The following is a 26,141-nucleotide window of genomic DNA, read 5'->3' on the forward strand; positions in this document are numbered from 1 at the left end:
GGCCGTCTGGCGAGGTCCGTGACTCGAGTCTGTTCCGTGTGTCCCGTGCCGTCGGCCGTCCGAGGAGCCGTCGTCATTCATTTGGGCCGACCTGAAATGTTCAGTCGGAGACAGGGCAGTCGGGACTCACCCGGAAATGGGGAGCGGATGAGCCTCTCAAAATCTGACGAAAATCTTTTAAACTGACCTTTGTCAATCTGAAATGAAGACAGATTCAGCAACTGTACGGCACAAGTACAGTTGTGCCGTACAATATGAGATCATATTCTGAACAAGCCGCCATGACAGTCTGGCTGTGAATTTCCGGAGAAAAAAGAACCACGTGATGCGTTCGTCCAATCAGCTGCCGGTTTTCATTTTCTGGTAAATAATCAGACTGTTAATGGAAACAATACAGAGCAGCGCCGCCTGCTGGTATGGAGACGTATTACGTTTCGCGCACATGCAGAGCCTACGCTCAAGTCGGCGTCGCCTCAGTGTGTTCTGAGGCATTTTTTGGACCTCGGGACCCGACTGATCAGTCCGACTGGCTTTTCTGCCGACGGTCGGCCGTCTGGTTGGTGTGTCAGGGCCCTAAAACTCCTAACTCTCATCCACGTCAAATAGCAGAAATAACAGCTGGTTTAACACAGAAATACAATATCACGAGTGATGCAGCAGATATACTTACTCTTCTCATTAACGCACACTCTGAAGAAAGATGCTGCTCACAACTACAATCCAACTGACCAACTGACTTATTAACCATGTGACCTCAGCTATAATATACCAACCAGCACGCACTTTGGCTACAATCACTGAATAAACGGGAGTAAACGTGAAACACAAAACACAATATGGTCAACTGTACTAACAGTGTTGGGAAGGATACTTTCAAAACGTATTCCGTTACAGAATACAGAATACATGCCCAAAAATGTAATTTGTAACATATTCCGTTACGTTACTCAATCTGAGTAACGTATTCTGAATACTTGGATTACTTCCACATTTAATTGCATTTTATAAGTGTAGGAATGCAGCCATCACATACAGCTTGCTAAACAGGCCTTCTCTGGTGTGTTCTTCTGTTCCAACTGGCTGAATGTGTACCTCAACAAGCAGATAGATTGTTGTATTTGTAGACCTGAACTGCATACTACAAAAATCTAACCGCAGTCTAAGCTACCACGAGCTAATTTTAGCTAACGTTAGACATTTAATGTCAAACGGGGCTGTCTTTCAACGGCTCTGGGGATAGTAAATCAGCACGTAGGAGAATGTAAAGTCGCACGTCAACTATAAAATAGCAAGGTGACCAGTGAAACTATGACTACCCTTCGCTAATTAAAAAAAAAAAAAACTTACTTTAAGATGCTTCTTCAGGTTGGAGGTGGAGTGGAAAGTGAATGTGGACGCTGAAAGAAGGTTGGTTGCTGGCAAGCAGAGGTTGCACTGCACAGCTATATTTTGTTCTCCCTGTTCTTTCTTTAATGTGAAATGCTGTTTGAATTTCCAAGATAGAAACGCATTCCTGCCCTGGCTCTGTTGTGCTGGTTGCGGCTCCATCTCTACCTCTATCAGTGATCACGCAAATAGCTAATTTTTTCATTTTCATATTGAGGCTTCTGGGAAATGCATGTAGTTGCGAGAGTGAATAAACTCTTGAAACAGAGAAGTATCGTCATGTAATCAATTGATTTCAACAATGTAACTGTATTCAAAATACCAAATATTTAAATTGTAACTGTAACGGAATACAGTTACTCATAATTTGTATTCTGAATACGTAACGCCGGTACATGTATTCCGTTACTCCCCAACACTGTGTACTAAATAATAGCAACACTAACATAACTTTGGGGACTTTTCTACAGCAGCACTAAGAAGAGTTCACATGTTCACAACATGATCTACTCTGAGACAGATCCATTTATAGTATTCATCCTGACGCTCAATTCTCAAAATGAGACTTATATGATATTATTGATACAATTATAAAACAGAGCAAATTAATTAATGTAACTAGTTACAAGTATTATTTTCATCTTAAACTACTTTTCATTATTCTGCAGCAAAGACCTGAACCAGGACCTGAACCCAGCTTTTCACTTTAAAGTTGGACAAGCTGCTGATGGAAGTTAAGAATTAAAAAATTAACTTTGTTATTATCTAACTCTCAGAGCTTCATATTTGAGGTGGACGATGCCACAAAATGTGGTTTTGATCTGCTGCATAGTGATACCAGGACCAGAACATCCAGCAAGATACTGATATTTTAATTAACAACAGCTAATTTACTTTTTGATGAACACACAAAAGTTGCTCATCCACTGTCTTTGTTTGTATCAGGATGCAGCAGCAGAAATCTGGACCTGAACCCAGCTGTGTGTCCATGAAGAGTGACCGGTCTATGGATCGTCCTATTTACTTTAAAGATGGACAAGCTGTTGATGAAAGGTAAGAATTTAAAAGTGAACTTTGTAATTATCTGACTCTCTTAGAGCTTCATAGTCGAGGTTCGGCGATGCCACATAATGTGGTTTTGATCTGATGCCCAATGATACCAGGACCAGAACCACCAGCCAGCTCTGAACTGCCAAACACCTTTCTTACAACAACTGAAAGTCTGTTTTCAGGAACATGAAGAGTTGATTCATTCAAAAAATTGAAAAGATCATAAAAAATCTTTGGGTTGATCAAGTCCAAGTGAAATCACAAGTCATAGCTGTTAAGTTTTTTATTTTGTGAAGTTGAGTCTAAAGTCATCAGACTCATGTTGAGTCAAAGTGACGTGAGCTTCTGCTTCAGAGTGCAGCACTAAGAAAAGTTCACATGTTCACATCATGATCTACTCTGAGACAGATCCATTCATAGTATTCATCCTGACACTCAATTCTCAAAATAAGACATATATCATTATTGATATAATAATAAAACAGGGCAAATCAATGAATATAACTAGTTAAAACTATTATTTTCATCATGAACTAAATCTAATTAATTAGAGGCTTTGTAATTAATTAATCGAAATTAATCGCATTTTAATTGCATATAAATATTAGTTACCCTGGTCCTGAAACCAGTCATCTGGTGGAGTGTGGGTTGGGTGTGGGTCCTTGTAACTTTACTCGGAGTCGGGCTAACGTCCACGCTAACTCCTATGTGTTTTGCGTTGAGGTGATATTTGAGGCTCGATGTGCTGCGGTGATCCTTGTTGCATAGCTTGCACACAACCATGCTCTTGTCGACGCTTCCATCCTTTCGTTTTTTAAAACAAAATTTCCCATCCACGGGGCCAAGCAAAGCAGTCTAGTCAGCTTCTTCGTTCATGTTCACTGTGGTTTGTTGTTGTCGGAAGTCAAGAACGCTAGTTGGTGCTCCAGTATAATCGGTCCGTCGAAACTCATTCATTGAAAAACGTTCCGCGGTGCAAAAATAAGTGTGGTAAAATGATGTTATTTATTTTTTGCGTAATTAATCTTAATTAACGTGTTAAAGTCCCGTAATTAATTAATCTTAATTAACGCGTTAAAGTCCCGGCCCTAATTTTAATTAATAACAGCTAATTTACTGATGCACAGTGGAGAGCCATGTGTCCTGAGTTCTGAGGTTATCGCTGCACACCAGCAGTGGGACAGTCATTGATTTATAAATCAGATTTAAAAATCTCGTAGTGACCCTTTTGGGGGCTACATAAAAGACAACTGAAACCAGAAGTTATAATTGATTTTTGTACTTGTTGGCTGAGAAGGAAGAAGCTGTAAAGTTTTGAGTTTGATCGTGAGTCCAATAAAATCTGATAGATGAGCAGCCGATGACATTCTGATTGAATACATACCTGATACCATATCAGAACACCTTTTGTAAGCTGTGTGCAGATTTGAGTAATTGAATGTCAGTAAACTTGATGTTTTCTCCAGAGTTCAACAGGAGAGATCAGAGGGCCTCGATGGTCAGTCTGCCCAGCTGCATCAAACAGACCTGGACTCCATATTTATGGTGTGTACATGTACAAACACAGGTTTCACTATTAACCACAGATTAAATGCTAAACTACCATTCAGATCCCAACAGTCTCCACGCTGCTCTGTTCAGACCAGCATACCTTCAGCCTGATGAATCATATGTTGTGTTCTTTATATAGGTGTGCACAAGATTAAAACGTTACCATATTTCTAGTTGAGGTTAAAAGTTTTCTCGTGATACCAGTACACAAGCGCAGAATTATGTTGGTACTACCGAGGACCAATTCACTTTAACTCAATCTGTGCCAAATGTCTGTACCTTAGAGCGTCTTTCACAGAGAGCGGGGCTTAAGCTCTGACACGCAAACACATGCAGAGGCGTGGTGCAGACAGAGTGAGAGTTACGCTGCCTCTGCAGTTTGTTAAAGTCACAGTGAGACACGGCAATGGCAGTAAAGGGGACACAAGTGTGGTTACAGTTTCAAAACTTCATGCAGACAGCATTTGCTGCAATATAATATAATATAATATAATAGTGAGATCGGCGTGCAGTTAATGTTTAATTTCTGAGACAGGTGGAAGTTGGTGACTGACTGACAGGCACAAGACAAAAGCGTTCATATGCCCTTGTGACAGACTGACAGGCTGGAAGTTTTTCCTCGCCACTGTTGCACTAAGTGCTTGCTCTTGGGGGAATTATTGGAATTGTTGGGTCTTCTATCTGTAAAGTGTCTTGTGTTAAGTCTTCATGATTTGATACTATAAATCAAATTGAATTGAATTATTAAGTCTGAAGAGGTGAGTTATACAGGGGAGAAGCTATTTGAGTTTGTGGCAAAACCTTTCAAGGTGCTCATTTTTCATTTTGTGACTTTCGATTGAATAATAGTCATATTTCATCATTTAGGTTTTCTTCAAAATAGTCTTAAAATCTCGTCTCGTTCTCGTGAACCCAATCTCGTGTCTCGTCTTGTGAGCTGAGTGTCACGTCACACCCCTAGTTCTTTACATTAAATGTTCAGTTTATCGTTCTGTTTCAGCTGCTGGAGGAGAACATCGTCACCTTTGTGAAGAACGAGCTGAAGAAGATCCAGAAAGTTCTGAATCCAGATTACCCAGAATTCTTAGAGAGTCAGAAGAAGGCTGAGCATGTGTTGGACGGTGAGGATGAAGAGCAGAGTAGGAGCAGCAGAGACGCATTTCTGAAAATCACACTGCACTTCCTGAGGAGAATGAAGCAGGAGGAGCTGGCTGACTGTCTGCAGAAAAGTAAGATGATTTAAGATTTAACATGATGGAAAGAGAAAATTAAGTAAAAATGGGAAAACTATATACATATATATATATATATATATATATATATATAGTATATGTATATAGTATATGTATATAGTATATGTATATAGTTTTATATATATATACTGCACGCATCTGCATCAGATCCAAGGCGTTTTTTCTTAAAACGGATACAGCCTTAAATGTTTAGATTCTCTGATTGAATTTGTTGTTTGTTAGGTTGTTCAGGAACTCGTGCTGCAGTATGCCGCCCCAAATTCAAGTCCAACCTGGAGAAGAAGTTCCAGTGTGTGTTTGAGGGGATTGCTAAAGCAGGAAACCCAACCCTTCTGAATAAGATGTTCACAGAGATCTTCATCATGGAGGGAGGGACTGCAGAGGTCAATGAAGAACATGAGGTCAGACAGATTGAAATAGCATCCAGGAAAACAAACAGACCAGAAACAACAATCAGATATGAAGACATCTTTAAAATCCCACCTGGAAGAGATGAACCAAACAGAAGAGTGATGACTAAGGGAGTGGCTGGCATCGGAAAAACAGTCTTAACACAGAAGTTCACTCTGGACTGGGCTGAAGGCAAAGCCAACCAGGACATCCAGTTCATGTTTCCATTCACTTTCAGAGAGCTGAATGTGCTGAAAGAGAAAAAGTACAGCTTGGTGGAACTTGTTGCTCACTTCTTCAGTGAAACCAAAGAAGCAGGAATCTGCAGGTTTGAAGAGTTCCAGGTTGTGTTCATCTTTGATGGTCTGGATGAGTGCCGACTTCCTCTGGACTTCCACAACACTGAGATCCTGACTGATGTTACAGAGTCCACCTCAGTGGATGTGCTGCTGACAAACCTCATCAGGGGGAAACTGCTTCCCTCTGCTCGCCTCTGGATAACTACACGACCTGCAGCAGCCAATCAGATCCCTGCTGAGTGTGTTGACATGGTGACAGAGATCAGAGGGTTCACTGACCCACAGAAGGAGGAGTACTTCAAGAAGAGATTCACAGATGAGGATCAGGCCAACCAAATCTACTCCTACATTAGGAAATCACGAAGTCTCCACATCATGTGCCACATCCCAGTCTTCTGCTGGATCACTGCTACAGTTCTGGAGAAGGTGTTAAAGACCAGAGGGGGAGGAGAGCTGCCTAAGACCCTGACTGAGATGTACATCCACTTCCTGGTGGTTCAGTCCAAACTGAAGAACATCAAATATCATGGAAAATCTGAGATAGATCAAAACTGGAGTCCAGAGACCAGGAAGATGATTGAGTCTCTGGGAAAACTGGCTTTTGAGCAGCTGCAGAAAGGCAACTTGATCTTCTATGAATCAGACCTGACAGAGTGTGGCATCGATATCAGAGCAGCCTCAGTGTACTCAGGAGTGTTCACACAGATCTTTAAAGAAGAGAGAGGACTGTACCAGGACAAGGTGTTCTGCTTCGTCCATCTGAGTGTTCAGGAGTTCCTGGCTGCTCTTCATGTCCATCTGACGTTCATCAACTCTGAAGTCAACCTGCTGGCAGAAGAAGAATCAACATCACAGAAGACTGAAACCAGAGAAGATGGATCTTCACAGTTCTACCAGAGTGCTGTGGACAAGGCCTTACAGAGTCCAAATGGACACCTGGACTTGTTCCTCCGCTTCCTCCTGGGTCTTTCACTGCAGACCAATCAGACTCTCCTACAAGGTCTGATTACACAGACAGTAAGTAGCTCACAGACCAATCAGAAAACAGTCGAGTACATCAAGAAGAAGATCAGTGAGGATCTGTCTGCAGAGAGAAGCATCAATCTGTTCCACTGTCTGAATGAACTGAATGATCGTTTTCTAGTGGAGGAGATCCAACAGGCCCTGAGTTCAGGAAGTCTCTCCACAGAAAAACTGTCTCCTGCTCAGTGGTCAGCTCTGGTCTTCATCTTACTATCATCAGAAAAAGATCTGGACGTGTTTGACCTGAAGAAATACTCTGCTTCAGAGGAGGCTCTTCTGAGGCTGCTGCCAGTGGTCAAAGCCTCCAACAAAGCTCTGTACGTGTACATAACTATCCAGATTAAATAAAAACTTTATTTATTGAAAAAAGTAGTAGTAGTTTTTCTATGTATTGCTGATTTCTCTTCAGGTTAAGTGCTTGTAACCTGTCAGAGAGAAGCTGTGAAGCTCTGTCCTCAGTTGTCAGCTCCCAGTCCTCTAGTCTGAGAGAGCTGGACCTGAGTAACAATGACCTGCGGGATTCAGGAGTGGAGCTGATGTCTCCTGGACTGAAGAGTCCAAACTGCAGACTGGAAACTCTCAGGTTGGTGTTCAGTTAGGACCTAAGTAACAATTTTCAACAACAGCAACAATTCTTGTATTTTTTGTAACCAACCTTGAGTGCCTGGATGTTTTTTTTATGACTTCTTTGGTCATAACTCTTCCTCTTCTCCTTGAACTTAATTCCCTTCCATGAACACTGGTGGTTTAAAGGATACCAACAGCACTTTTTTCTAAAGTAAATTCTTAGTTGGGGACAACAGTGGACAAATGTGAATGAATAACATGACCTGTGTGTGTGCGTGCTTGTGTGCGCTTGCATGTGTATGCACACGCTTGCATATATGTGTGTGTGTGTGTGTGTGTGTGTTTGTGTGTGTGTGTGTGTGTGTGTGTGTGTGTGTGTGTGCACGTTTGCGCGTACCTATGTATGTATGTATGTATGTATGTATGTATGTATGTGTGTGTGTGTGTGTGTGTGTGTGTGTGTGTATTTAGTCTCTCAGGTTGTCTGATCTCAGACGAAGGCTGTACTTCTCTGGCCTCAGCTCTGAGTTTCAACCCCTCCCATCTGAGAGAGCTGGACCTGAGCTACAATCATCCAGGAGACTCAGGAGTGAAGCTGTTGTCAGCTGGACTTAAGGATCCAAACTGGAGACTGGACACTTTCAGGTATGGACGGACAGACACATACTATCTGATTTTTATTGAAGGTCAGAGGTCTGGAACGATTCAATTGGCATTAACAAAATAAGATTTAATCAACTCACTTATCACTTTAAGCAACGTACATTCAAATTAAGTACTTGCTTTTCCTAGTCAAAGTTTGTACTGATATAGGTAGCTGAAATTTGGTACCAGTACCCACAAGTGCCTCTTTCGGTAGCTTACTTTCTCTCTAACAAAATAATTAATTTAATTTGGAAAAATTAGCCAAACATATTTATCTTTTTTCCCCTCCCAAACAACCTCCAGCCTGTCAGTCTGTCAGCAGGGCACAGAGAACACTGTTGTGCTTGTCTCAAAATAGTGTAACCACACTGCCACAGCTTTAGCAGCATTGCCCTGACTGTGACTTGAACAAGCTGTAGTGAGACTGTAGAGTCGACCTAGTCACACTCTGTCTTTTTGAAAACTGTATTTCACACTATGATCAGAGCCGGCCCCGCGACCACTAGACGGCCTCCAAACTGTGGTCCGACCATAGACCCGGATCTAACATTCTGACTGACATGGCAACCCTATGAATGTTGGTAATGAAATGTTCGGTGTTGCTAATAGAGTGACAACCAAGGATCATGATCATCAAGGTTAAAGAAGCGAGCTTGTGACCCGGAGGTCGTCAGCAGGAGCGGATTGGCCATCGGGAATGCCGGGAACAATCCCGAACGGCCGGTCCATTTCAGGCCAAACCGGCCGGTGGTCAATACATTTTTTTTGTTTTTTTTTCTTCTTTCATACGCGACCGGCCTGGCCGGCCGTTCAGCTGCAGCGGAGCGCTGTGTCTGTGTGTGTGTTTCAGACCGGGCCAAACCAATACTTTCAAACTTGAGGGGGGATACAAGCGGCCCCTCCTAACTTGGACTGATCCTCGTTTTTCCTGACATCCGATTGGCTCAAACTTAAGGCGCCGAAAAAAGAGTTTACTTTCAGTCAGGTTTGGATTTGTACGAATGCAACAGAGACGGACGTTAAAAAATGGTGAAAAGAAGGAAAGAAGAGAAAGAAATGGGTGGGGCGAAAAAATAAGAATGAAAAAGAAGAGGCAGCTAAATGCCAAAATTAACAGACCTTTTCTGTGACAAGGGTGCAGTGGCAGGAGGTAACGTTACAGATGAGGAAGGAGGACCCAGCAGCATGGACAGGACAGGTGCACGATTAGTGATGTGTTTATTATTCACTGAAATTATTTATATTTGCATTTAAATATAGGCATATATATTATATAAGGGATAATGTAGAGCGAGGCGGTTTTCTATAAAAACGATTGTATTAGTTTTGTGCCATGAATGCGGTCTGTTATTGCTTGATAACAGTCCGCTCAAAGCAGAGCATTGCCATGGACACGCAGGATTCTAACCGTAGAGACAGAACTATTTTCTTTAGCGGAAGCAATACAATCGTTTTTTAAAACAATAAACTCCTTTTTAAATCAACACTGTGTGTCAAATTATTGATTTATTTGGTAGGTAGGTAGCCATGTTATAAAAATGTGCTGTTATCATGTTATAGCCATGTATCCCTTACATATTTAGAGATATATTATATATTATAAACAGCAGTTTGCAGTGTGTCACCACACACAGACAACATCCTTCTATAAGCAAGGAATCTCTATCTCTGTATGTATATTAGCTGTTAAGGTCAATGATGGAGAGGGACAGGTTGAGGATGACCCCTGCAGTCATATTGATGAGGAGGGAGAGGAGGAGGAGCAGGAGGAAGGAGAGCAGCAAGAGAAAGAAGAGCAGGAGGAGGAGAATGGAACCAGTATAAAAACAGTGACAGGTACAGGGGCAGTGTCCAGGGCTGGGTAGGCAATCACATTATGCATAGATAGAAAAAGATATAATGACGTTCTTCTCATGCAGTACAACCAGTAAAGACAGAGGCAGGGTCCAACACAGGTGAAGCTGAGCCAGGGAGCCAAGCTGAGAAAGTAAGGACACACACACACACACACAAATCTCTATTTTATGGGACTGCATTGTAGTTTTTGAGTATATGAGTGTGAGTCTTTGTAACTATTTTATCACTCCAACTGACTGTGCACATGACATGCTGGTAGTTAGCAGTATACTGTGACTTATGTGTTCGAGATTAGGTTTTGCTGACCTGGTTGGTTGCTTATACAACCTGAGGAGGCAGGTGTCATCCTAAAGTTTCTTGAAGGTCTTCAGCGTAATCTGATTCTCTTTATACCATAAAAACACTATTAGAATTAAAATAACTGCAAAAAAATCCTTCTGCTCGTGCAGCAAGGGCACTCGCGTAAAAGGCCTCTCCATCTTAAAGTCCCGGGCTGAATTTCAGTCCCAGTATGGCCCTGGTCGTCAGTTCCAGACCGGCAGGATAGAAATCTGGGTGGGGAAAGTGAAAGAGCAGCGCTTGTCCCTCCCTCATTACCACCACTGAGGTGCCCTTGAGCAAGGCCTTTAACCTCCAACGGCTCCAGTGGAGCTGCTCAGTGGCCAGCAGATCAAACTGTGGTTGTACTGGGCAGTTTCCAGGTATGAATGTGTATGTGACAGGTCGTCGCTGCAAATTTGTTCTCAATTGACTTACCAGGATAAATAAAGGTTAAATAAAAAATAAAAAATGATGTTTGCTTGATCTAACACTGGCAACAACGGTGACCTACATACAGAGCGAAACCCACTGTCCTCTGCTGCCGCTGCCTGTGTCCACGCCGTGCCTTCACTAAATGGCCTCGGATTTGACCGGCAAATACAACAAAGGGCCCCCAGATGTACAGGGCCGGCCCTGACTATAATGGTTAGAATTTGCAATTATCCACAGCCCTGGTGTATGATGTTGATTGTGTCTTTGTTTCTTCCTGCAGGGTGGACCATGGTGGACCGCACAAACTGAGACCTGGTCTGAGGAAGTGTGAGTGTGTTTTAAGTTTGCTCTAAGAGAACTCAGCTGCATGTTACACTAGATAACCCCTTCCTGGAATTAGGTTACTTATTATTTCAATGTTTTACTGAACAGCATCGTGAGCGCTTACCAGTGGATGTTATAATATAGATAATAGAAACTATAAAGAAATAATCAAGAAACAATAGCACGGTGCTTCCATTGTGGAACTACTTAACTCACACTGGCCAATCATGTATCCAGAGATCAGACTTGTCAGTGTGGTTTGAGGCGGTGTGAGAGTCCCGTACAGGAAACAGGAAACATCACTGCCTCTATCTCTGCCACAAGAACGTTTTAAAACACCAAACACAAGCTCTAAAGCCCGGGAGTTTGTGAAACAGCTGAGTGTTTCCTTCAACAACAAAGCACTCGCTATGTCTCGCTCAACTCTTTTTTTTCTCTCTCTCTGTGAAATTAAGCTGCGTTTAACTGCACTTGATAGCACCTGTTTGTGGTGTGAATGCCCCATTAATGTTAAAAAATACACTTCATTTTTCTCATACTGTCTGTCTGCATATACCTGTATTCACCGTCTGTCTGAAACACTACTTTGTACGGTTGAGAATTAAGAAACAGACAGGAAATGAGGAAATTGTTAATTATTATTTTATTTTTCGTAATTATATTGTTATCATGATATTTAACAAGGTTATCAGATATTTTCTTATTATGGTGCAGTCCTAGTCCTCCAGTGAAGTCCTGGTTTCTCCCGGTCCTCGGTGAAAGCTGCGGCTGGCGTTTACAGCTGACTGTCCCTCACGGCGGCGCTAGCTTAAACTTCAACAGTTAACAGTTAACACTTTTCCAAAGCTAGTGAAAACTAAAACACAGCTAACCTGCCTGAACTTCACTTAAGACTACGGGATAACAAGTTACCAAACTGAGAGTTGAACACGACTGTTAGCTGCAAAAATGATACTTGTGCCAAAACTTTAAAAGTCCATTAGTCTCCAAACATCAGTCAGCTGGACATTAATGTTAGTTTTTCTCTCCTCTGCTGACTGCATGTTTCTCCCTCCAACGTGCTCTACATGTCCTCTCTGACTTCCTCCTTTCTTTTCTACTCCCCAACAAAGTCATCTGATTGGCTAGGAGTGGAGTTATACAGAAAATAATTCACTTAGATTACTCCACTGAAAATACATCACACTTCACCTCAAAACAACAGGAACAGGATTATGGGAAATGTAGTTTTCATTGTATTTACCCAGTTATGAACTGAAACACCATTTATTCATGTAGTTAACTGTATAAAATAAACACTTTATTTATATTTATTTAACAATATTTGTGATTTTTAGATTTTCTTGCCTGAAGTATGAAGATAAATTTCTCTCATGAAATAAGTTTCTGTTTTTGTGGCTGGAAAGATGTTAGGATTTAATTAATTAATTTAAAATCCACAAACAGAACAAACTGAACACGTTGATCCAACAGAACTAATAAATACATAAATACATGAATCAACAGTCGAGCCAACAGAAAGCTAACTTTGTTTCTTTATTTTTTATTCACACATAAGTTGTTGTGTTCAAGTAGCCTTCAGTTTTCTTCTCTGGATGTTTTTAATAAATAAGCGTTGAAAAAACTCACAGTTCATAAACACAACACGGCATAATTAATGTCACAAAGATGTTTAAAAGGTGAATAAAGTGAGTTGAGGTAGATTTATCTTCCAGTTCCTCCCTGATGGAGACCTGGTATCAGATATACGACACAGACACAAACATACCATAAATACTCATTTTTCATACATAAACTGGTATTTCTATAAAGTGAACATCAGCTAATATCAGTTTTAGAAAGCAGATGGTTCACAGCTGCTTTGTGCTGCAGTAGAAGAAGATGGGACACTTTTATTAGTGAGACTTTATTCAGTTGATGTTTCTAGATTTGGATCATCAGCTGTCATCATCGGGTCAACACGAGGACAAGAAGCTGAACATTGTTGACATGTTGACTCTCATGTTCACTAACTGTTCATGTTGTTAGAACTGGATTGTTAAACATCACTCACAGCTGAATATCAAATGAACGTTTGAATGATTTTCTTTCAGTTATTGTCAGTGAAGTTGTTAATAAATCATCAGATGATAACCTGCAGCTGTATTGTGTCTTGTTCTCTCCATCAGATGTCTGTGAACTGGAACTGGACACAAACACAGTACACAGAAGACTCAAACTGTCTGACAACAACAGGAAGGTGACATATGTGAAGGAGGATCAGTCATATCCTGATCATCCAGACAGATTTGACACCTTCCGTCAGCTGCTGTGTAGAAATGGTCTGACTGGTCGCTGTTACTGGGAGGTCGAGAGGAGAGGAGAGGTTCATATATCAGTGAGTTACAGAGGAATCAGAAGGAGAGGAAACAGTGAAGCCGGGTGTATGTTTGGAAGAAATAATCAGTCCTGGAGACTGCACTGCTCTGATGAAGATGGTTACTCTGTCAGGCACAATAACAGAAAAAAATCCATCTCCTCCTCTGTCTCTAACAGAGTAGCAGTGTATGTGGATGTTCCTGCTGGCTCTCTGTCCTTCTACACAGTCTCCTCTGACTCACTGATCCACCTCTACACCTTCAACACCACATTCACTCAACCTCTTTATCCTGGGTTTGGGTTCTGGTCACCTGGTTCCTCAGTGTCTCTGAGTCCTCTGCAGGACTGAGAGTCTCTCTTGTGGACAGAAACACTGACTGAAGATCAGCTGCTGAAATCAAAGTTCAGTCTGTTCACCATCACACACACTCTGCACTGTGAAGCAGATCTGAGACTCAAACACAAAAACATTCATCTGATTTCATCTCTGGGATTATCAACATTTGAACTGTTGGACTAAAAACACTTCATGATATGTAACATCTAAAAAATAATCAACTGTTATTGGTTACTATTATGTCCTTTATATCTTGAATCATATTGTAATATATTTAAAATTTGGAAAACAAATGTTTCTATAAACAATCATCATATAGTCTAATGTTTCTAAATGATTTTAATAAAATCTCTACGTTTCATCTTGAGGGAGATCATTTGTTCATTTGATCATATCATGATTTCATTCATCATTTGACTCAAAATTCTCTTGAACATCAGACAGAGAGAGAGAGAGAGAGAGAGAGAGAGAGAGAGAGAGAGAGAGAGAGAGAGAGAGAGAGAGAGAGAACTTTTCATTGAATAATCTTCTTCTGACATTGTATATTCCCTGTTTGTATTTTCTGTGACTGAATGTGGTTTTAAATCTGTTGAGGTCTGTTCAGACTGAAAGCAGAGACACTGATGATGTCATACAAAGTCAGAAAATAGAAAGCTAACTGTTTCCAGCAGACACTAAAGAATGATGGAGCAGCAGGAAACAGACCAGGTCAGATAGTAAACAGCTGATTTATTCATCTGACTTGTAGAATAACCTCAATGATTGAATTGTTTGAAATGTCTGGGAATGTGGAACAACTAAATGCAAAATGAATGAAATAAAACAAGGCCACATGCTGATTATTTGTGACTTGATTTGATGGATTTATTCTTCCTGTTGTGTCTGTGTTTAAACTCCTAATTAAAAGGTAAAGTTTCCATCCACTTAAAGTTCTGTTGTTGCCGCTGACAGACTCAGATTATTATTCTAAGAGTCTGACAACATTATGGAAAGGATCCCTACAGAGATAGACCTTTTAGTTAAAGAGTAAGATCCTTTTAGTTTAACATGAAACAGCCCCGAAATCACCATCACCAAACCCACCAGACTCCATGTAAATAATCAGGACTATTGCAGCATATAAATTTAGAAACTAATCCAAATGCCACAGCAGGCTAAGACATGTGGGTTTACACTGAAGACGCGTCACGCTAAACCATTGCACTTGATGGGATGTCTTTATTGATCCATTTCACAAGCTTAGCAAGAAACAGCACTTACTTGAATTGATGCATTTCATAAGCCGTGCAAAGATACCTCAGACAATGCAGTAACAGGAGACAACGATGGTGACGGTCAACAGAAAGTTTCTCCACGTGCTCACCCTGCAGCAATCATCCAAACACCCCGCTAACCCACCCAGGTGAACACACACACACACGCACTAATACAGACACCACACCCCTGGTGACACCCACAGTAACCAACGACGTCACTATGCGCATGCACATACACAACAGCGCAAAAAGGAGGAAAGATAATAAAAGACTAATCAAACCCAATGTATGGCTCCTACAAGGACTTTTAGCGTGTATAGAGCCAGCATATCTCCACATGTAAATGGGTGAATTAAGAGTTTATTTGAACCAAACCAGAGTGGTGATTGTTATTGATATATATTTTTTATTTTTCTATTGACTATAAATGAAATGTGTTTAATAATCATGAAATTGCTATTTTATTTAAATGGAGTCGGGTGGAAACATACATTTAAATGCTTACATTATATTTAGTTATTTCTCTTTGTACTTACAAATTGTTTATTAATTATTTAAGTGCTGTACATGATTTAATACTCAAGTAAAGTACAAGTACCTCGAGTTAAGTCCAGTACTTGAGTAAATGTACTCAGTTCCAGTCCACCACTACCTGATTCATTAACTGAATGTGTATCTGTAGTTCCCCTCCTGACCTCCAGGTGGAGGCCTTCTTTCATTTTAAACTTTTAATCTGAAAATCCCTGACTTGGAGGAAACCGGAAGTCTCGTTGCTTCACTGTTCTCTCGAGCTGGTGGCGGGATAGTTGTGTAGTTTATTAGTGAGTTTTAAACATAGACAGTATTAAGATATGAGAAACACATATCGTGCCATCTCAGCATGTTTTTATGCCTGAATAAAAGACATTTTCACCCCCTAAAATGTCAGGCCCTATCACAGATACATTTCTAAATGTTAGAAAGGTTTCCTTATGACTTTCTTTGATACAAATAGCATTTTCTTATTGATCACATGTCCCTGATTGTATCTGACATGGTTCTGTAACTCATATAAGAAATATGTGACTTTGTGGTTAATTTCAGTGGATGGTAAGCACAGAATAACCACCAGCTACTCATACGATTGTAAAAAGTCTTCCTTTATATCCCAGATTTTTACAAATATGCAATAGTGGATATATATATATATATATATATATATATATATATATATATATATATATATATATTGTGACGACCCTTCCCAATTTGCCTGCCTGTTATGTTTGCTCCTTTGTCTGCAGGTACTGGGAGTGGGCGGGCAGGTGGAGCTGGGAGGGTTGTCTGTACCTGGCCATCTGGGCGTGGCTTACAGAAGGCATAAAAGACGGCCCTCTTGGGAGTCTCACTCTCTCTCAGCTTGTCCTACTGCATCCATCCACCATTTTGTTCTTTGTTTGGTTTGTTGCACCTTACAACACACATCACATCATTCATTCACTCATCCACACATGGCAAACACGACTGATGTCTCCTACATTTACACACCCCACTAGTGTATTTATGTTGAGTTAATTTGTGTTATTAGTATATTTAGTTAAATAAACTACTTTTTGATTAACTTATCTGTGTGTGACCTCCCTTTTGTTGCCGGCCTTGAGCCAGACGGTAACAAATGGGGGCTCGTCCGAGATCTTTAGTACTGGGAAACTGGTAAAGGAAAAAAAATTGGGAGTGTTTCACACAGATTTTTTTTACTCTTTCTGGTAATTGTTAATGTTAACATGTTTTCCTGTACTGCTGGGCAGAGTTGAAGGCTGGTGAGTTTTTTGGAACCTTTATTCCTGACAGGCATAAGCAATGAGGGGCACTCGTTGTTCCCATTGACCTTTTTTTGTTTTAGTTTGTTATTTTTGTGCAGCAGGTGGTTGGAGCAGTTCCAGGAGCTGCTCGGGTGCACTCCATGGCTGTCTAGGTGATTTTCAGCATGCTGAAAGTTAACCGGGTTACTGGGTTTGTGCTTAATTTATCCCGCTGCTAGCCTGCATGAAGACTAGGGTTGAGTGAGAGAGGTAGTATTGGTTAGGCAGTTAGCTAGAGGAATGAGGTTCCATAATTAAAACAGCCTGTCATCTTTGTCTGGTGGTGGTGAAAACTTGTTTTTGGTGGTGTTTTTGCCTACCTGTAGTGTGTTAATACATTATTTCTTGCTGGGAAAAGGTTCTGTCTGGAAAAATGGCTTCAATTGAGGAATTTGTTCGGTGTCCAAGTGAAGAGTTGCTTAATTCTTACAAAAAAGAGCAGCTATTTAGAGTGGCTGACCATTACAGCGTAAATCTCCCCAAGAAGTTAAACAAAGATGAGTTGCTGGACACCTTAAAGGCCAAATTAGTGGAGCAGGATGTTTTGCCTGTCCTAGTGGAGTCTGCTAGTGTGCCTGTGGTAGTGACTAGTTTATCTGATGTAAATGGGGATGTTAAAGTGTCTAACATGGCTCCTGTGCTGGCTGGTTTTGGGGCTGGGTTGTCATTTGAAGAGCAAAAACAGCTACTCTTGCTACAATTGCAGAACGCTATGGAGTTAGAAAAGGCATGACAAGATGTTCGTCTTCGGGAAGCTGAACTTGCCCATGATCAGGTGAGACAACAGGTAGAGTTGGAGCGCTATAGGTTGGACCTTATAAGTAAGGGAAAGCTTCAGCCTGAACCACAGAGGGCTGAGGACTCAGTATGGTTTGCTCCTCATACTCCATCATTTGATGTTTCTGTAAATTTGCGGTTGGTTCCTAAATTTGATGGACGGGATCCGGACATTTTCTTTGTGTTGTTTGAACGTTTAGCGGAGGCCCGAAGATGGTCTGACACTGAGAGCACTCTACTGCTTCAGTGTGTGCTCACTGGCAAAGCCCAGGAGGCATTCTCAGACATGAGTGTTGCTGACAGTGTTAGTTACCAATTGGTTAAAGCTGCGGTACTTAGGGCCTATGAATTGGTGCCGGAAGCATATCGTCAGCGGTTTAGGTCAGAGAAGAAAGAGAAGCGGTCTTACACTGAATTTGTTCGTGATTTGGCCACTCATTTTAATCGATGGTGTGCTGCGTCTCAGGTAAAAACCTTTGAGGATTTGCAGGAACTAATTTTGCTGGAACAGTTTAAAAATACTCTGCCTGGTCGTGTTGTAACTTATATAAATGAACAGAAAGTAAGCAAGGTTACAGATGCTGCTAAATTGGCAGATGAGTTTGTCTTGACCCATAGAGGTTTTTTTGGGGAGAACCGTGGTCGTGGAGATGCTGCCCACTCTAACATGAGTTTGTCAGAAGGGACAGAAAGGTTTTCATTTGACGCAGACAGGGGTTTCCAGGGAAAGCTGAGGAGGCTCCAACCAATTTGATAGATTATGTAAATGGTTTCAGACAGCGGTTGTACCATGCAAATAAGTTGGCAAGAGATAACCTTCAGGGAGCTCAGAATAAAATGAAAACGCTGTATGATCGGCGGGGAGAACGCCGTGAATTTAGTCCAGGTGATCAGGTTTTGGCACTTCTGCCGTTGGTTGGCTCTCCTTTTCAGGCAAAGTTCTGTGGCCCCTATACAGTGACCCGAAAAGTGTCAGACCTGAACTATTTTGTCTCAACTCCAAATCGAAGGAAGTCTGTACAGTTGTGCCATATTAATTTGTTAAAACCCTATTATGCTCGCTCTGCTATGCCAGGTCCCGGGTCTACGGTTTCCTCAGGTGCTGCAGCAGTTACAGTAGAGCATTCACCTCCATCTGTGGATCCAACAGTGGAAAATGAGGAGGAGTTTATTACACCCGATGATGGTGTGTTTAAGAACTCTGAGTCACTTGATAAACTGGAGGGAGTGTTAAAACATTTACCTGAACCAAAGCGTGCACAGTTGGTGAAATTGATAAGAACGTATCCGTGTTTATTTGTTGATGTTCCGTCTCGTACTCATCTTATTGAACACGACATTGAGGTGGGAGATGCTAAGCCAGTCCGACAACGTTTTTATCGCATGTCTCCGGATAAACGAGAGCAGTTGGAAGCAGAGGTCAGTTATATGTTGGAAAATAACATTGCTGAGCCATGTGCGTCTAGTTGGTCCTCTCCATGTTTGCTTGTAAAGAAGCCTGATGGTACGTTTAGACCATGTACTGAAATTCGTAAAGTAAACCAAGTGACGAAGCCTGACTCTTTTCCACTTCCATGTATGGAGGACTGTGTGGACCAAGTTGGCTCTGCTAAGTTTGTCAGTAAGTTTGACCTACTTAAAGGTTACTGGCAGGTTCCTCTGAGTCCTAGAGCTAGAGAGATTGCGTCCTTCATTACACCCAGTGGTTTGTACTCCTATTCAGTGATGCCATTTGGGTTACGTAACGCCCCAGCCACCTTCCAACGTCTAGTGAATAAGGTTGTGTCAGGACTGGTGGGTTGTGCTGTCTTTTTAGATGATGTTGTGATATACAGCGACTCTTGGGAGGATCATCTTCAGTGCATCCAGTCCCTGTTTGATCGGTTGGCCTGGGCTGGTTTGACCATCAATTTGGCAAAATGTGAGTTTGCTAAGGCGACAGTCACCTACCTGGGTAAGGTGGTTGGTCAAGGGCAGGTTTGTCCAGTAAGGTGTTAGCTATTGACCAGTTTCCTGTTCCGACTACCAAGAAAGAACTCTCTCGTTTCTTGGGTATGGTGGGTTACTATCATGGGTTTTGTAAAAATTTCTCCACAGTAGCCGCTCCTCTCACTTCTTTACTAAGCCCAAAGGTGAAGTTTGTATGGTCGCTTCCATGTCAAGATGCCTTTGAGTCTGTGAAGTCGTTATTGTGTTCTGCCCCTGTCCTAGCAGCCCCACAGATGGACCAGCCTTTTTCGCTGTATGTGGATGCTAGTAAGGTGGGAGCTGGTGCTGTACTTATGCAGACTAATGAAAATGGTGTCGGCTGTCCGGTGAGTTTCTTTTCTAAAAAATCTAACTCACATCAGCTGAATTATTCGATCATTGAAAAAGAGGCACTGGCCCTCATCTGGGCATTGCAGCACTTTGAAGTTTATGTGGGGGGTGGAGTGAGTCCGGTGGTGGTTTATACCGATCATAATCCTCTAACTTTTCTCCACTCACTCCAAAATCCAAATCAGCGGCTTATGCGTTGGTGTCTTTTCCTCCCAACCATTTCATTTAGACATACGACATGTAAAAGGAGCTGAAAATACGGTGGCTGATGCCATGTCCAGAGCTATGACTATTTAAGTGACTTGGGTTTGCTTCATGTAGTATCTTTTTCTATTCGTTTGGTGGTAGTCTCTCTTAAATTGCTTCCTACAGGTACCAAGGTTGCTCGGAGGGTGACCTTGATGGGTAAGCTGTGAGGGCGTCTGCAGGTTGTATTGACATACACAGGTTGAAAGTGATGTTCCAGAGTCATATTGTTGAAGATCTGAAATTTTTTTTTTTTATTATAATGTCCTTGGGACAGCTGGAGTTACATGTTGAAATAGTGAGGACTCCCATTTTAAGGGTGGGGGTGTGACGACCCTTCCCAATTTGCCTGCCTGTTATGTTTGCTCCTTTGTCTGCAGGTACTGGGAGTGGGCGGGCAGGTGGAGCTGGGAGGGTTGTCTGTACCTGGCCATCTGGGCGTGGCTTACAGAAGGCATAAAAGACGGCCCTCTTGGGAGTCTCACTCTCTCTCAGCTTGTCCTACTGCATCCATCCACCATTTTGTTCTTTGTTTGGTTTGTTGCACCTTACAACACACATCACATCATTCATTCACTCATCCACACATGGCAAACACGACTGATGTCTCCTACATTTACACACCCCACTAGTGTATTTATGTTGAGTTAATTTGTGTTATTAGTATATTTAGTTAAATAAACTACTTTTTGATTAACTTATCTGTGTGTGACCTCCCTTTTGTTGCCGGCCTTGAGCCAGACGGTAAAAAAAAAAAAAAAAAATATATATATATATATATATATATATATATATATATATATATATATATATACCTCCGCCCTTAATGTACACATTTAAAGAGATTAATTCATGAATAATTTCTTAAATAGTCCATTTTTATATCATAATGTGATGTGTGATAGGACTGACCGTGACGTGACAGGACGACTTTATGGATTTTGTTGATGCAGGAAAATCTGTTTTATGTTCTTTAATTAAGTTTTAGTAAGTATTCCTATTTGGAATTATTATTTTAATGTACATGTTATGAGACTAACATGGTCATGTTCAGCCAATATAATATAATATGATATATAAAATACTGTCACACAGGGCCGTGACCAGCCGTGACAGGGCCTGATGTGACGGGGCCTGACAGTCGGCCATTTTCACTGCCATTACTCAGCATGCTAGCTTCCTAGCAACTGTTAGCTTGTAAGCAAGGCATTTCAGTAACATTTTTAGACATGTTTTGGTTTTCCAAAACTTTGATTGTTTTCTAGGATATGTTAGTGTGACAGCGCATGACCCTTTAGCTCGTCCTCCCCAAAAAACATGCAAAAACAAGCTTTAAATCATAAAAGTGATTGAGAAAAAGTCACCCTTTATCAGTCAAATGATGTCACGTCCTCTGAGTCATAACCTTAAAGGCGTATTACACACTTTTTATCTTGTTTTTATGTAACGTGACAGGGCTGACCGAAAACCTGGGGACAGTTGTAAAATACGATTTATTTGTAGAATTTATGTAACATTTAATGTTTTTTATCAATTAATGTGAATGATAACAACTTAAACTTTTAATGAATACTGATTTTTTTTTTTTCTTCTAAATAACAGTTTTCAGAATAACAAAATTATGGACAAGGTAGTTTTTTCAGGATTTGTAATTTTCAAAAGTGTTTTTAATTAAGAATAAAACATCCAAGGACCTAATATTACATATTCCTTTAAAGCGCAACTCACAGAAATTGCCCATTTAGTATTTTTTGTTGTCAGTTTTGGATTATATTCACTGTAACAATTCCAGGACAGATACTGTACGTTTCTGGTAGAATGTCCCAGTCCCTTAACAGTGGCGGTTCTACACGGAGGCATGTCCCGTGCTGACCAAATCAAAAATTATGAATGTATTATGGTTTTACACGCGAGCGCCAAAAGCGGAACTAATGTGCGACGCAACGTTCTACACGGGTAAATTAGAGCGGCGCACCCAACCACTAGGCTGCAGCCTGCAGCTTGTGGTGCTGCTCGGTGAATGAGACAGCGACTACTCTTGGAGAGAGCAGAGGAGCTCCGAGTTCTCCTGGTGGTAAGCTGAACCATTTCATCTCCTAAGGGACTTGTTGTTGTTGTTGTCATAACCGTGTTCCTTTTGTTCCTCACACTGAGAATGAAATCAAGTCTGGAAATGTCTGGGGGGCTGTTGCACAAAACTAGGAATAGGGATTAAGCCAGGATATTCAGGTTATCCTGGATGAATTTAGCTTTGACTTGGTTGCACAAAAGCAGGTTGAATTAAACCCAGCCAAGTAACCATGGAGATGTATTCTTTGCAGCTAGCTAGCAGCCAGGCTAAGATTAATCCTGGAGTCTGATGAGTTCAATCAGCTGCCGCTCTGATCCGAAATAAACAATTTAACAGTTATTCCGTTGTCTTCTGAATGTGTTCGCTTTATTTTATTAACATGCATTACTTGTAACTATTGCTGTCACGAGTTTGCTTTAAATCCTACTATTGCAGTTCTTTAGATGGTAAGAAATGGTTGCACTGGCACCGGAGATAAAGTGGGACAATGCGGAGGAAATGGGCTTTTCCTCTGCTGCTCTCCCCGTGAAATGTGCCCCGTGTAACGTGGAGAGTCGGGGGGAGGCAGGGGGATCCTCCCACACCGTGCAGCGGACTCTAAAGGAGACTTTTAGCGTCAATAACGACGACAATGGCACCTGACCAAACGTCAGTATTTTACCAGATGAGTGTGAGAATGTGTTGGAACGCCACCAAGCTTCTTCTTTTTTATTTTGGTGCTGTCACTTGTCATCTTGGAGCTTGGGAGTGAGAAAAAAAAACATGAATAATAATAGGCTACATAGTTTTACAGATAGGTTTACAGTGTGTATTGAAGTCACTTAGACTACTTCTTTTTCTAGTTTTTGTCCAGTCATGATTGTTCTGTATTAACATTAATTGTAGAAAGATATTTAGAATCATAGCTTATAGAGATTGGTGCATATGGTTGTAAAACATATTCTCTCATTATGAATAATGGTTTGAAATTAAGCCTAGTCCTTAGGGTAAATTTCCTGAGGAACATTAATCCCTCTGCTCACTTTTAAGGCAAAGTGGTCCAAATAATAATAATAATACATTTTATTTATATAGTGCTTTACAGGCTACTCAAAGACACTTTACAGTAAAACCAGCACATTTAGCAGATAACAACAGATACAGCAATAAACCAACACTTAAAACAAGCATATTAAAGCTATTAAAACAGAGTGTACAACTTTGTAAAAATGTGGAGTGACTAGTAAGTAGATCTTTTTAAATCCGGTCCGCTATTGTCTGCCAGGCTTTTTCTCTCTGTCTGATAACAACAGCCGTATTTCCCTTTTTGCATATTATATGCTTCACCTCCTCGTAACTTTCCATTAACAGCTGCTGCTCAGCAGGTTAAACAAATGCCGCATGCGTCTTCTCCATCTCTGCATCAGTAAATCTGTGATCGATGCTGTGGAATATTTAAGAAACCCGTGGACGTGTACTTATCCCAGCTATCTACACCTGGCTGACATAGCTTCACCTTCTCATCCTGGCTCGGCAAACGTGAAACCGATTAAGCCGCGATGAGCAGACCACACTAAGTCAAGCTGCGCTTTTTCAGTTATCCTGGATTTCTTCATTCTACTTTTGTGCAACAGGCCCCAGGTCTCGATGTGTTTAGAAACGTAATCATATCTAAACAAACTCATCTCATCAAAGCAGAAGTGAATATCCAAATGTCAGTCTCCTTCTAGGTCTACACAATGCTGTGATGTTAACACCTAACTTCATCCGTCTTGGCTGCTGCATCGCGATAATAAAGACATTTGAGTAAAGTAATCAACAGGCTATCTGTCCGTGTTAAGTAGGGAGGGATGGTTAGGTAACGAAATGTAATGCATGCCCCTACGTTTGTTCTTCTTCTAATAGTTATCATGAAACGATGAAGGAACATAGCGTCCTTTTTAGCCCCAGGAAACAAAAAAGTGAGAGAAACAAATGAAGGTGTTGAGGAGCAGGAAGAGGGAGAGCCAGAGGAGTCTGGGGAGGTTGGAGAGAGGGCATGTGATGAAAGGGAGGGCTCTGACACAGAGAGGGAGATTCCAGAGGGTGAGGAGGATGACGAAGAGGGTGAGGAGGATGAAGAAGAGGGTGAGGAGGAAGAAAACCTACAGGGACAGAGAGAGGAACAGCCAGAGGGACAGCAAGTGGATCCATCTGGATCAAGTACTGCACCATCAGGTCTGTGATGAAGAAGGTTCTTACTATTTGCAAAGCAGTGCAGTTCCAATGTAATGGTAGGCCTGCTGTGTGTCCTTCAGATGCTGCTTTCTGCTGTTAATTCTTATTGGTGTCAGTATGGCTCTGTTTCTCTTTAATCAGATATAGTGAGGAGCTTTGGTTTGATATCTAGTGTCGAAAATCACTTTTTATTGAGTTTCCTTTTTCCTCAAATGCTCTGAGTGAATTTAATTAAAAAAATGTTTACCTTTTTATTGTGCAGTTGTTTAGATTTATTCCCAGTTTAATATAATGCTGTTTTCTCCAAACTCCTCTGAGTTGATTGTGTAGCTAGGAAGGAAATGGAACAGTTTTCCAGCCTCTGCTTTGAGTTTTCCGACTGTTGTTTTAGTTGTGTGTGGATGTGAGGAAAACGAGAGGAGACAGCAGCTCCTGAATATCTCTGCTGCTTTGATTTGTACTGAACAGAATCCAGAGTGAGTCCAGCAGCCCCAGTGGACATCTGCTGGATTTCAGGACAAGAGAGGAATGGAGGAGGACAACCAGAACCTGGAGCAGCGGAGCAACAAGGTCCCCAGAAGACAAGCAGCAGACTGGGACTCTGATACCAGCCATGTTCAGGTCAGTGTTCAGGGGGGTATTGCACAAAAGTAGAATTTATAAATCCAGGATAACTGATAAAGCCAGGCTTGACCTAGTCTAATCTGTGCAGCCTGGCTTGGTGTGTTTCACAAAGGCCAAGTCAGGCTGAGGATGAGAGACTAGGTCGAGTCAGGATGAGGAGGAGAGACTAGGTCGAGTCAGGATGAAGAGGAGAGACTAGGTCGAGTCAGGCTGAGGAGGAGAGACTAGGTCGAGTCAGGCTGAGGAGGAGAGACTAGGTCGAGTCAGGATGAAGAGGAGAGACTAGGTCGAGTCAGGATGAGGAGGAGAGACTAGGTCGAGTCAGGCTGAGGAGGAGAGACTAGGTCGAGTCAGGCTGAGGAGGAGAGACTAGGTCGAGTCAGGCTGAGGAGGAGAGACTAGGTGGAGTCAGGATGAGGAGGAGAGACTAGGTCGAGTCAGGCTGAGGAGGAGAGACTAGGTGGAGTCAGGATGAGGAGGAGAGACTAGGTCGCAGTAAGACAAGTTCTTAGGGACGTCTACAAATTACAACACCGGAAAGAAATACAACAAAAATATTTATTAATTTAATGATTAAATAAGGTAATGTCTCCAAACTTACCTCAGTTATAACTTCTCTCCTGCTAGTTATACTACAGCACTTATTTAAAAAAAAAGAAGTTAAATTAATAAATATTTTTGTTGTATGTCTTTTCGGTGTTGTAATTTGTAGACGTCCCTAAGCAGTTGTCTTACTGCAGCAGCAACAGCAGAGAGCAGAAGCCAACAGGCAAGTGTTATTTACATAAACATCTGGTGTACTTACAAACTTTCCAATCCATCGTTTTATGAGTACATAACCTATTTGAACTAGTGTAGAGGTTTGGTATGATTTCGGGCATTATTAGTGGGGTAACTTACTAGATACAAACCTGGATCCATTAGCCCCTGCGCTAAGCTATTCAGCTGATAATGCTAACTCTCCCAATGTTCGACCCAGGTGAGAAAAGCTTCTGGGGGGGGTTGTTTAGCTTGAGGT

At 41.4% G+C, this 26,141-nt stretch overlaps 3 protein-coding genes across 3 annotated transcripts in view; 2 read left to right on the forward strand and 1 right to left on the reverse strand.

Annotated features, from left to right (window-relative positions):
* Positions 1–26,141, reverse strand: part of LOC116034155 (receptor-interacting serine/threonine-protein kinase 3-like) — a 412,721-nt gene that overhangs the window by 189,978 nt on the left and 196,602 nt on the right. The window lies entirely within an intron of this gene.
* The window catches only part of LOC116054942 (NACHT, LRR and PYD domains-containing protein 5-like), a 179,421-nt gene that overhangs the window by 7,735 nt on the left and 145,545 nt on the right, over positions 1–26,141 (forward strand). Inside the window, exon 4 of the mRNA XM_036001597.1 lies at positions 2,332–2,439. Within this exon, the coding sequence (XP_035857490.1) occupies positions 2,332–2,439 (108 nt within the window). The remainder of the gene's footprint in view (positions 1–2,331; positions 2,440–26,141) is intronic.
* LOC116054946 (zinc finger protein 239-like) overlaps positions 22,121–26,141 on the forward strand; it is a 59,124-nt gene continuing 55,103 nt past the window's right edge. Inside the window, exon 1 of the mRNA XM_036001630.1 lies at positions 22,121–22,306. Within this exon, the coding sequence (XP_035857523.1) occupies positions 22,253–22,306 (54 nt within the window). The 5' untranslated portion in view covers positions 22,121–22,252. The remainder of the gene's footprint in view (positions 22,307–26,141) is intronic.

The sequence above is a fragment of the Sander lucioperca genome, chromosome 5 (genome assembly GCF_008315115.2).
Source record: "Sander lucioperca isolate FBNREF2018 chromosome 5, SLUC_FBN_1.2, whole genome shotgun sequence".
In the NCBI taxonomy this organism is placed as follows: Eukaryota; Metazoa; Chordata; class Actinopteri; order Perciformes; family Percidae; genus Sander; species Sander lucioperca.